Genomic DNA, 13,737 nt, shown 5'->3' on the forward strand with positions numbered 1-13,737 from the left:
CAAGTACTGGAAGTAAGTGGCAAAGCTATTAACACCTTTAATGTCTATTGCAGTAAAACATCTTAAATCCTGCCTATTTAATCCTCATGCCTTTTCAGTGCCCTTCAGACTTCACCACATACCATCAGACGGGAGGTAATTAAGTTGCCAACTGCCGGGATCCCGGCAGTCAGGATACCGGCTCTGGAATCCCGACACCCAATGAAAGTCTGACCGGTGGCCGGAATCCCCACTCAAGTGGTGGTCCACGCCACCACCCGAGGGGGAATACAACCGGTCCCACCGAGCCCAAAGCGTGGCGAGCCCATGGGGGGACACGCTGTGCTCGCCACCGGCATTCTAGCTGTCTGGATCCTGGCGTCGGTCTCCTGACCGCCGGAATATCATACTGATTCTTATCAGACAACCCCACATGCCCCTTCAATGCTCCTCGGACATCCAGCAGTAATTGAGAAAAACAACATAATTAAATATAAGTAGAATACCCACACATAGACAATATAACACCAACGCCTGCCAACATGACCATTTCACTTAGTTCTTAAAACTCTGCGTCACTTTTCTTCATCTGAATTCCAGACAGCCGGGGTCCTCCTTCGTCCTATCAGACAGGGCACTTGCTAGGGCAGTAATGGCTAACCTTGACACTCCAGCTGTTGTTGAACTACACATCCCAGCATGCCCTGCATCAGTTTTAGCATGGCCAAATAGCAAAACTGTAGCAGGGCATGCTGGGATGTGTAGTTCAACAACAGCTGGAGTGTCAAGGTTAGCCATCACTGTCCTAGGGCCGTGGAGCTGATGAGGAAACAACTGGGCCGCTGAAGGAAATCATTCAAAGCTAGAGCTGAGAAAAACACATGGTGTCCAGAGCTTCAAGGTCCGATCCCTAGATTAGTCACACCTCCACTGTGAGGACTGTATCATCAGCCCATGGTACTCCAGAAAAGGGCAGGGAGCATTTTTTTCATTGTCTGATCAAGTTGTTCTCCACCACCTCAATATACCAAATGTCCACAGAAATATTAACCTATTTCCCCAAACTTTCCACTTTGCAACAACCTCTGTCCCCAATTTCTACATTCTTTGTTCCTGATCTAACAGTTCCACATCTTAATCAAACCCTAGCAACAACCCTGTAGCAAGTGGCATTTATATGATGTAAATATGATTGTACATGGTCAGCCTTTAGCTTGGATTTTTTTTTTTTTTAATTGAGTGTTTTTTATTAATTTTTTGAATAAAAACCCCCAAAAACCAACAAATAAAAGAAAAGAAACAGCATGCATGAACATTAATTGCGGTATAGACAGTGACGTACAGCATAATGATACAAAAAATAGATAGGACATACAGTAATATCCTCAATGCTGCTGCTCATATTATCGTCTTCACCAAACATGCTACATCCACCTCCCCTCTCTTGCAGGACCTTCACTGGCTCCCCTTCCTCTTCAGAATCCATTTCAAGCTTCTCACACTCACCAACAAAACAGTCACCCACTCCTCTCCCTCTAACATCTCTGACCTAATCTCTCTTTACACTCCCACCCCTTGTTGAAGCAGACTCTTTAGACAGCAAGTGTGAAATTGCCTTTTCATTTATTCATGTGTGTACACACAGAGCCTCGTAACCGTATTCTGTACAAGACTGATTCATACTACAGAACACACAGTATATTTACAGGATGTAGTGGCTTTACTGGCGGTCAGGATTCCGGCAGTCAGGATACCGACGCCAGAATCCCGACCATTTACAATGCCGGCAAACATGGGCTATTCCCATAGAGTAGGAATAGAACATGTGGCGAGCTGACTTCCGAGATCCTGACCACCAGCATTACAGCCTCAACCCATATATACCTTCAGTCTTGCTTAAAAACATAATTTTACCACACAACACTTTCTTTAAAATAGTATATACCATATGACATACATACGTCAATACATTTGACATGTCCGGAATATTTTTGACTACTAGGGTGAGCAAGGATAAAGTAACCTTTACATCCTGCAAAGCATATTTCCATTCTAGGACATCAGATTAGATTTTCTAAACATAATTTAAAGACATAGCACTCAATTCCTAACAGCTAAATATACATGAAGTTTCATTAACCCATTCTATGTCACTCAACAGCCATTTATTTCATCCAACTAATTACAGTTTTTATACCACAAATATAATTTATCACCATCCTCTTCGCTTTGCAAATGCACACCGCCTCTCCTGCCAACTGATTACCTCCTCCCACTCCTACCTAGAAGATTTTGCACGTGCTGCTCCCGATCTCTGGAATTCTCTGCCTTTCCCCATTTGACTTTCCACCTCTCTACAAAACTTCAAACTGGCTCTCAAGTCCAACATCTTCACCAAACTCGGCCAACTCTCCTCCAAACCCTCTTGTCTACGCTCACAGTATACCCCTTCTGTGTCTCCCCGATTTATTAGCCCTTCATGTTTTAATTTTGTAAGCTCGCAAGAGCAGGTCCTTCTTCACTCATGTGCCTGTTCTTCTCTTATTTACACTATATTATATACCATACTCCCTTTATTGGCACCTGACCTCTAGCTTTCCGTACTTGTCCTATATTGTCTTGAACTGTAAGTGCAGTTTTGCTCATTTATTTATGTACTCAGTAATGGGCGCTGCGGATCCCTCGTGGCGCCGTATAAATAAAGGATAATAATAATAATAAACAAAGCAGGATATTCACAAAACCTCTTATCATAAAAAAAAATGGATTAAAACAAATGCCCGAAGGCACCATTCGGGATTACAGATCCTAAAGACAAGGAGGTGTAAAGAGACAAAAGAAAATACAGAAATATATCACCAGTACAAATCGAAAATATAATATCTGCATATCACAAAAGAAATACCATAGTATAAAAGAAAACAGTCCATGTCTGTCAACATAATAAAACTAAACAAATTAAAAAAAAAAATACACCCAAAGCAAACCTCCCCACAACCCCCCACCCTGTTTAACCAAACCCCAACCTAGCCATACCTGGATCCCATAACCTTCCCCCGCCCACCCACACACACACCTACACCAAACTACCTAAAAGCCCCCAACCCCAAACACCCGAATAGAGGATAATAACCCTATAGAAATGACAAGGGCAATAAATGAATGACCCTAAGCTGGGCTAGACCCAGCCCCACTGCACTGTACACAAGTGGAAATCCCCCCACACGGAAAATATTAATATGTCACGAACAGGCATATAGTACAAAGGATAACAAAAAAAAGCCAAAAAACTAACAGGATTAAAATTCACAGCAGTAAGAAAAAATGTAAACATTTTTAAAAAGGAGATAGAAAAGGCATCCCCAACAATGAGACATGAGACTGGATTACAAAAGACTAGTCTGGCCAGGCCTCAGCCCCTTTAAAGGATGGAATTAGAAGAACAGTCCCTTCCCAGCTCATTCATGGAAAAACAGGAGAGCATACAGCACACTGAAACAGCAAAATTGTATTCTCTGCACACACAATTGGATTGAAAGTTTTGAAGAACTGAAGCAATGTCAAAGCACCCAGAAGTAAAGCAGTTATTAAACTCGGGTATAATCACATCCATTGGGAAGAAAAAATACAAGAGATAATCTGACGTAGTAACTGCGAGTACTGCAGATTCAGAGATTGGATATACGCCCGGCCCAATCCAGTCACAAAATGTCCATGAAGTATAACAGGGAGAATGGACAGCCACTTGCTTTTTGTCAAACTTATGGAGAAGCGTCCCAGTAGAGGCATTAATAGCTTAAAATAATTTGTTGCAGAGAGCCATCCATGCTTAAAATATACAGCCATGGAGATCTACAGTTTCACTATAATCAGGTATAGTATATGAAACGCACCTCAGGAGATACTCAAAGCACCAGCCGTGAAGAAGTTCAGTGGCAAGATGGCGGCAGCTAGCACACGACCAGAGCTCACCAGCAGACACCACAAAGGAGACAGCCAGGTAGCAGACACAGGCACCACTGCAGGTATGCTGGAGGATCATCAGGAGAAAGAAGCAGGTGGCTGCTGGAACAGGAAACATCGGAGCCATGCAGCTGCAACACTAACATTGTTATATAGACAGGGTGCCTTAGGAGTGGCCACAGACCACAGCAGACCCAAAATGGTGTCCTCTGGCTCCCAGTACGTATTACTCCACCCGGACAGGCCAGGTGAGGTCAGAGGAGACAAGCACACAAACAGCGCTGCTGGGCCAACGGAGGTCACCGACGAGAACCAGGAGAGAGCCATCAACCGGACAGTACACAGAAAGGACTCTCCTGCAGAGTAGAACGCTAGTGACATACATCTCATAGTTCTTATGACTTCCGCCAATATACTGCCATGTACCATATCTAAGACTAGACACTGCCCAATAATATATTTCCAATATCTCATCTCAGCTGAGTCTATTCTCGGCCCTCTACCCCAAGCCATCATTACCTAAGATCTTGCTTCTTACTTAAAGAAAAAGATTCAACATGAAATGGTCTTCCTGAACAATAATCCTGCTCAATTCTTTTCCTGCCCACATGGAGACATTCGCTTCTCTCTCTTGGTCCCACAAATGAAGACTACTATCTTCTTCCTACTCTACTACTTGCCCATTATACCTTATCCTCTCACAGTTGATTGCTGCCTCCTGTGTTTATCATCATTTTTCAACCCAACACCATTGCAGATTATGTCAACTCCTATGCCCCTCCAAGGTTCTTGAGAGGCTTGCCTACAGTCGCAGCACATATTTCCTTTACTCACACAACCTGTTGATTCATCGTAAGTCATGTTTTCATTCCAAACACTCCAAAGAGACTGCGCTGACTAAGATGGTAAATGTTGGTTTTGCCTTGTAAATTTACTGCTTTAAAAATACGGGCAGACTCGCACAAAGTCCCAAGCCTCCGGCAGCTCGAAGGCTATTAAAGGATTTTCGCGGGTATGCACACTCCCACAATTTGCCTATTCAATTGGAAAATTCTTAAAAATCTGCCTGTACCCCTAAGAAAGCAAAACTAACATTGGATAACAGTATAAAAGTTTATTATTGGTTATTATAAAAGTATTTCTGGTACTTTTATAATAATAACCCATAATGCACGTAACAGACATTTTGGGTCAAATGGCTGTTATGTGCATTTTTTTCTAAAAATGTAAAAAAAAAAATATTAAAAGCAATTTTTTTTTTTAGCAAAATAAGTGCCAAAATTACATTTGCAGTACATAAAAATGTAAATAATTGGGCCATTTTAGGATACTTTAAAAAAAAAAGTGTAAACAGACCAATTACTCCCACCTGCAAGTCTAAAAACACTTGTACCACTCATAAAGCACCCCAGTATACCTGTCCCATACCTTGTATCTACCCCTATTTCCATCATTTTGTACTTTTTCACCCCAAAAGTGACTTGTCCATAGTGGCCAATTAAAAATGATTAAAAACTTTTAAGTGCCTATTTAGTCATTCAGGGGGATGTTCCAGGGGTTCTGAACCAAGGGCCTAATTCAGACCTGATCGCTGTGCTGCAAATTTGCGATCAGATAGTCACCGCTCAGGGAGAGTGAAAACCTGCCCCATACAAGTGTGCAAATGCATGTGTATGGCGTGTGAAAATTCCACCAGACAGCAGACAGCTGCAAATCCGTTCGCAACTCGCTCACCATTGAATGATTTTGCCAGTCTGTGCGTAGCCTAGGACTCCTACAGTACGATACAAACAGGCTGTTTGAGTCCGGATCTGACGTCACATATCCGCCCTGAAAACGCTTGGGAACTCCTGTGTTTTTCCTGACACTCCCAGAAAATGGTCAGATGCCACCCACAAACATCCGCTTTCTGTCAGCCACCTTGCGAACGCTTGTGCTTTCAAACTTTTCGCAACATCCTGTCGCTGTTTGGGTACGTGCCTGCGCATTACGGTGCATACACATGCACAGCCATTCAATAATCGGCCGTTGTGCGATTTTGCACAACAGTGATCAGGTCTGAATCGGGCCCCAAAGTTTTTTCCCAAAAAGGATTTTTTCCCAACTTTTCATCTGCTCAGGTATTGAATTGAAGTTAGCAGTAAAATGACTGCATATCTGTTTTCACCAACAATTGAGTAGGCACTTTTCATGATTCGCAGTAAAATCGCGTTTTTCCCCCGCGAATACGGCTTTTCGTGACTAATTGAATTCAGTCCTTTGTCTGTTAATACCCAAGTCTTGTTTCAATAGTCTTTTTTTCCAATTGCCATGCACTGCAAAGAATACTTGTGATACATAGGTAAATATTAATATATAAAATAACACTGTTAATAAATGGAGGTCTGCTTGACTGTTATCTGTTTACCATTGTTAGTAGCTGACATGACTGTAGCATTGATTTAGCTATTCCTTCAATCCTGGACCATTCCTGTAACACTCACAAAATATCTGGCATTACTGCAACAAACATTTAACCTCTTTATAGCTTGATTCCCCATAAGGTTCCAGTCAACTACCAGTTAAAAGGCACTTCTCTCTAACTACTGCCACACTATATGGAAGCCCCTGAGACCCAAAGCTAAATGGTGTCCCTGTGTTCTAGATTACACAGTTCAGAGGGAGTACCATACCAACCACATTACTGCCTGTAGGCCCTTCCCTGTTTCAGACTTTATATTAAAAATATCCTCCCTAAGTTATTTTGTGTCATTTTTCACTGTAAATAATTGTTGCACTGTAATTATTGTAGTTATATGCCTTAGAATCAGGGAATTGCAAAGTTAACTAATAGAATGTACAGATGAGTCCTTTCTCATCCTTGCCGCGATGTGTATGTACTCGCGTATCGCGGCAGCGACAACCCACGATCGGGAGTGAATAATCATAACTGCGATCGCATAATGCATTTTCTATGGATTGCAGGTGCGACTATGCGGGCACACTTGCCACAGCAAACGAATCGCAGTTGCGAATAATCACACCCGCGTTCAGCAAGCACATACAGTATCTGTAATTCCATTAAATGCAAGCAATAGCATCTCCCTATAAAGGTCCCACCCATCTTCATGGCAACTCAGCAGGTCAGTGTTGCTGGTAACAGTCCTTGCCTGACTTTTGCTTTCAGTGAAATCTCTATTAATCTTCTATCAGTGCTTAGTAAACATCATATCACAGAAGTTTGTGCGTCAGTTTTCAGCACAGCTGCAAACCTAAACATTGGCAGGAAAATGATCATCTCGGTAAAGCAGCCTCCAGTGTCTCGTAAAGCAAATATGACATAGAGTAGAGAAATAGACTAAGGTATGAATCAGACACAGTATTTGGAAGAGAAGTGAATAAATATTATATAAGGACACAGCTGCTCGCCACATTCTAGACAGACATATCATGTCTGCCGTGTTTTATACGGGGTGGACAATCTTCATAAACTCATTTGTCTCAATGACTTTATAGGTGAGTGTTCACCATCTAAATGCATATTGTGGTGAAGACTGATTCCTGCTGTTTGCCAGCGCTCATCTCCCTTGCATACTGTTGTTTCTACAAGGGCAGCAGAAGAAGGGCATGTTTATAGGACATATGTGCAATGTCAGGAGTTGGCTGTATTTCAGAGCATCTGTATCATGCTTGTCTGACCTCTTCCATGTTTTTCTTCCTAGCAATCGGACCAGCTTTATCTCCCCAGAAAGTGAATGTATTAGCTCAGCACATATCTTTGCCAGTTCTGTCTCAGGAGAAGAGGAGGAGTTCTATACTGCAATGGTAATTGTCTTAAGCATACACTGGCTGTGTAACACGCAGGAGAGTGTCTGAGAGGGTGTACAGAGGATATTGCCTTGTGTTATTGTAGAGGAAGAATAGGGTTGTTTTTATAAATATAGTACACTTTATCCATGTGTTAGTAACATTACAATATTCATATTCATGAGGCACAGTTTCCAAGTGACCTCCAGGGAAAGTATGATCACTAGTGTCAGCCTCTAAATAAAATAAAATTACTTATTATTAATATTATTTGTTATTATGCTACTTAAGACAAGGCTGTATAGTCAGTTTCACCATGAATGCAACACAAAGGGACTGTTTAATAAAACAGTGCAAAGAGGAAGTGAAACACACATCACTATATGGGCAAAAGTATTCGGACATCTGACCATTACACCAACAGGGATGGTCATGACATTATATTCAAGTACATATACTTTAATATGGAGTTGGTCCCCCTTTTGCAGCTATAACAGCTTCCACTCGTATTGAAAAAGTGTGGAGTGTTTCTGTGGGAATTTGTGCCCCTTCATTCTGTAGAGCATTTATGAGGTCAGGTACTGATGTTGGACGAATAGGCCTGGCTCGCAATCTCCGTTCCAGTTCAACACAAAGGTGCTTGATGGGGTTGAGGTTATGTCTCTGTGCGGGCCAGTCAAGTCCTTTCACAGCAAAGTCATCATACCATGTCTTTATAGTCCTTGCTTTGTTCACTGGGCACAGTCATGTTGGAATAGAAAAGGACCTTCCCCAAACTGTTGCCATAAAGTTGGAAGCATAGTATTGTCCAAAATGTCTTAGTATGCTGAAGCATTAAGATTGCCCTTCACTGGAGATAAGGGGCCTAGCCAAAACCCTGGAACACAGCCCCATACCATTATCCCTTCTCTACCAAACTTCACAGTTGTAATAAATCAGTCAGGCAGGTAACGTTCTCCTGGCATCTGCCAAACCCAGACTCTCCCATCTGGCTGCCTAACAGAGAAGCATGAGTTATCACTCCACAGAACATGTTTCTACTGCTTCACAGTCCAGTATCAGTGTGCTTTACACCACTCCATCCGATACTTGGAATTGGACTTGGTGATGTGAGGCTTGCATATAGCTGCTTGGCCATGAAAACCCATTCCATTAAGCTCCCGCCGCACAGATTTTGTGTTTACATTAATGCCAATGGAAGTTCTGAACTCTTCAGCTATAGAATCAGCAGAGAGTTGGCGACTTTTATGCACCAGACGCCTTAGCAGTCGCTGACCCCGCTCTGCTATTTTACATGTTCTTCCGCTTCATGGCTGAGTTGCTGTTGTTCCTAAACGCTTCCACTTTCTAATAATATCACTTACAGTTGACCGTGGAATATCCAGCAGGAATGAAACTTCACTAACCGTCTTATTGCAAGGGTGGCATCCTATCACAGTACCACGCGTGAAGTCACTGTGCTCTTCAGAACGACCCATTTTGTGTCACAAATGTTTACAAGTGGAATGCTTTATTTTATACACCTGTGGCAACAGGTCTGTTTGAAACACCTGAATTCAATAATTAACAGGTGTGGCCAAATACTTTTGTCCATATAGTGTAAGTCTGCTATGGGTTAATCAGGAATTAACTTTCATTAGCCTGACAACAGAAACCTGTTGAAGGCTGATATCTAATTGGTCACTACTCTCCCAAAATTTCCGGGAGACTCACAAATTTGAGTGGAGTTCTCGCAGCTCCCTGGAAAGAAGGCAACTCTCCCACATTTCTGTGAAGTGGGCAGAACTGGTGGCTTGATGACGTGATTCGCTATGAATCGCGTCATTGCTGTTCCTTACCCCATGACGGATTGCCAAAATTTGCAGACTACAGATGCAGGGGGAAGGACCATGATGACACAGTTAGTAGTGCCACATCATAAAACGCCACTGATGTCTTACCCTGACCCTCATAGAACCTCCCGAAAGGGTGGACAAAAGTTGGTAAGTACTGTATGCTTTAAATGGAATTACATTATACTAGTTCTTTACAGAAAGCTATATAGTTTTTAAAGCTGTAAATTACTGCTGATTTTCATTACTTGCTAATCAAGATCTTGAATAATACTTTCTATTATTATTTCTCAACTATAAATATGCTCATAGAATAGTTCATAGCCATCTGCGTGTACATTTGGATTTCCATTATATTTGCATACCATATAAACAACATGATAGTTCTGTACATTTTGTTTTTGCATTTCTACAATGGGTTAATTATCCTGCTGTTTTCACCATCTGTCTCCCCTTAATTATAGCAAAGATCTCAAAATAGTATGTTATGTCATATTAGCATTTACATGCAGATACATACATTCCCTGTGCAATCCAGCTGAATATTGTCATAATGTGCTGGCTGTTATCTCAAAAAGTTAGCAAAGGTATTTATATATAATGACTATACTATTAACAACAATCAGCAATATATAAACTGAAATGAAGAGTACTGCAGTAATGAGTTGTTGTAATAACAATGTATTTGGAGTGAGTTTGCGAGTAACTGCATATTGAGCAAGTTTGATTGAAACATTAAAAACAACCCTGGACGCCTTCACCTAATGCGCTGCAACATGATACACTCGCATCTTCAACTGGCATACTGTGTCTGAACAGAATATTGTATTGTATTATTGTAAATTGCTTTTTACCAGGCTGGATTTCTCCTAAGGCAACCTAGGTGCCTGCCTAGGGCCCAGTGGGTCCCAAAATCCGGCCTGTCCATGATTCATCACAAGGGCTGGCTTCTGATTAAATGTTTTACAGAGGCTTAGGGGGTAATTCCAAGTTGATCGCAGCATCAAATTTGTTAGCAGTTGGGCAAAACCATGTGCAAACATGTGCAGAGAGAGTTAGATTTGGGTGTGGTGTGTTCAAACTGAAATCTAAATTGCAGTGTAAAAATAAAGCAGCCAGCATTTACCCTGCACAGAAACAAAATAACCCACCCAAATCTAACTCTCTCTGCACATGTTATATCTGCCCCCCTGCAGTGCACATAGTTTTGCCCAACTGCTAACAAATTTGCTGCTGCGATCAACTCGGATTTACCCCCATAGAAACAGGACTCAGACGAGTATTAATTCACTAATACTGCACTGAGCTTCATTACTGTGGCTCTGCAAAACGTTCCAAGTGTCCGAATAGCGGGACTGTCTCGCTGAAATCAGGACATTTGGGAGGTATGCTTTATGTTTGCTTTCTCACATTACCCCTTAAGCTGTCAACATGAATTACTCATGTTATTGGGATCTCTACCAATATACTGTAATGTGTTGATTATTTCTGTTCTTATAAGGTGATCCAAATCTGTATGATATAACATGATGAGTATCCTTCTATGAATCATTTTTATTAGGCACTATGTGGGTGTAAAATAAGGGACATGTTTGCTGCTATATTACTGGTGTAAAGTGAAGGGATACACAGCTAATATAAAATGATGTCCTCCCTGGGCAGTGTAATGTGAAGGGCACCTTTAGTGGTATTACATGTATGTAATCACAGCAGCTGGTATAATATATAGTGTGTTTGGGTTTTTTCCTGTCAGGGGCCAGGTTTTTTTTCCTGTTGGGGGCCAATATGTTTTATTGGTTCCTATGGGGGCCAATGTGTATTTGCGGTGGCCAAAGTGTTTTTTTTCTTGTTGGGTACCATTGTGTATTATTTTTTTCCTACAATGTGTTATATTGTTTTCTGTAATGTAAGGCAGGCCTGCCCACGTCCCACTTAGCACAAAAAAATAATCTTATTGTGTATTTATTGTAAATGCTGATTTACATACTTTGACATTATAAATAAATAAAAAAGGAGGGGGGGGGGGCAATCAGGTATCTTGCCTAAAGTCCAATGAGGTCTAAATCTATCTCTGCATTTTACTCATTTAGCTCCTATTAATTCTTTACTGCTAGAAATGTATTGATTTGTGTATAACCAGGAACGTTGAACTGACACACTGTACAGTGTATGCACTGAACTCATTAGGAATCATAGAAAATATTCCCATGAAAGTCCCCAGGAGTGTGTTTGCACCTTAACCTCAAACCTTATGTTGGTGACATTCAAGCATTATACAGAAATGCTAATTGTTTGCATTATTAGCTCCTGTTATTCATGCAGGACTACCAGGAGACATTGTGCAGGCCCTGGGTATGAGGTTACTGGGTGTGGCCAATGGAAGGGGGCTGCACTGCTTTGGGGTTTACATTCCTACAGTGCATCGGGCTCTGGTAATTTTTACCTCCCTCCCAAATCCCAGTGCCCCTTTATTTATAAAATACAGATAGAATAGTGATCAATTATGATTTACTATACACAGTAGTATTTGCATAACACAAGTTCCAGATATAATTTAAGTATCCATTTTATTGACCAAATAAGCTGTGAGTAAATCATTTTAGGAGACATCTAGAGTCCACCCATGAAAATCAGTCTGAGAATCATTCAGAGATGGGAGGAAACAGTGAGCAGCTGGTGACCTATGGTTGTCAGACTGGAAATTTTACTACATCACAGGGTCACATGAGAGGTGAGAAGGATAATCAGTGGAATTTTATGAATGTTCCATTTGGATATCATGCAAATAGTCTTACATCGAGATCATACTGCAAGAAAATGAAGAAGTCTAATGAAGGGCAGGGCTTCCAGATATATCTGGCCCTTGTTGTAGGTTATCTCACCTTGAAAAAAAGGGGTGCCATGGCCCCGAAACGTTGGGGATAGAGTGATGGGTTAAACACACATTTTGTATCTTGCCTGCTGTGACAAGTCACTGAGTGCCGCCGCTTGCTGGGATTCATGTATATATATAATATGTAGATATATTTTCACCGTAGCTGCAAGTAATTAAAAGGGTTTTTTTAGGACCCCAAATGACAAACATAAAAGTGAATGTCACTGACCTAGGTTGGGGGTGTTGTGAACTCGGGGGTTCTCCCGATGGTAGGGGAGAGGAACCACAGTTGGGTTGGAACAGGGATGGCTTGATATAGGTCTTCCTCATACAGGACTCTGACAGTAAAGCTTGGTGAAAATATTAAAGGACTTTATTGCAGGAAGAGGGCAACACAATGTCACATAACAGAGAAGGAGCGTATGGAGAAATGTCCAGAAAGTACTTGTGAGTGATGGTAAAAGATACTGGTGACTGAAGAACTTGAGAGCGGTGGTTAAAAGACACTGATGATTTGAAGAACTTGAGAACGGTGGTTAAAGACACTAATGATTTGAAGAACTTGAGAGCGGTGGTTAAAGACACTGATGATTTGAAGAACTTGAGAGCGGTGGTTAAAGACACTGATGATTTGAAGAACTTGAGAGCGGTGGTTAAAGACACTGAGGACTTGTATAACTTGAGAGCGAGGGTTAAAGACACTGAGGACTTGTATAACTTGGGAGCGAGGGTTAAAGACACTGAGGACTTGTATAATTTGAGAGCGACGTTTAACCCGCAGCCCACGCTGACTCCAAGAAGCACCAGCGACTGGAGCACAGTGGAACCCAGCAGCGGCTGGGAACGCTGGAAGCTGTGCAACAACTGACACCTGGAAATGCCGGAGACACTGGGGTATGCTGCAGAGAGATCCGCCGAGAACAGAAGCACTGGCATCCACTTCAGAGGAAAAGACGATACTCAGGCGCCGAGGCTCTGCCCGGCGTCAGCCTTTGAATCTCCTGCCTCCGCTGGATTGGCGGAACAGTCCGATGGCGTCACCCGCTCCCCGCCCACGTGATGCCGGGTGTCATGGCGGCGCCCCTGCCCCGGGGAACCGCCGGGACACGCGCCAGCCAGATGCCGGAGCCCGTGGACCACCGAAGGCAGAGGCCGCAACACAGACCAGCAGGCACGCAGAGGTAAGCGCGACGAACGCCGCCCATGTGACAGTACCCCCTCCTCCAGGAGTGGCCCCCGGACACTTTCCAGGTTTTGTTGGATGTCTGGAATGGAAAATCCGCACCAGTCGGGGAGCCATAA

General features: G+C 42.3%; 1 protein-coding gene across 3 annotated transcripts in view; it reads left to right on the forward strand.

Annotated features, from left to right (window-relative positions):
• Positions 1 to 13,737, forward strand: part of GAB3 (GRB2 associated binding protein 3) — a 275,833-nt gene that overhangs the window by 234,908 nt on the left and 27,188 nt on the right. For all 3 annotated transcript variants that reach the window (XM_063937261.1, XM_063937263.1, XM_063937262.1), the window contains exon 8: positions 7,644 to 7,746. In XM_063937261.1, the coding sequence (XP_063793331.1) occupies positions 7,644 to 7,746 (103 nt within the window). The remainder of the gene's footprint in view (positions 1 to 7,643; positions 7,747 to 13,737) is intronic.

Source organism: Pseudophryne corroboree, chromosome 8, assembly GCF_028390025.1.
Source record: "Pseudophryne corroboree isolate aPseCor3 chromosome 8, aPseCor3.hap2, whole genome shotgun sequence".
Taxonomy (NCBI): Eukaryota; Metazoa; Chordata; class Amphibia; order Anura; family Myobatrachidae; genus Pseudophryne; species Pseudophryne corroboree.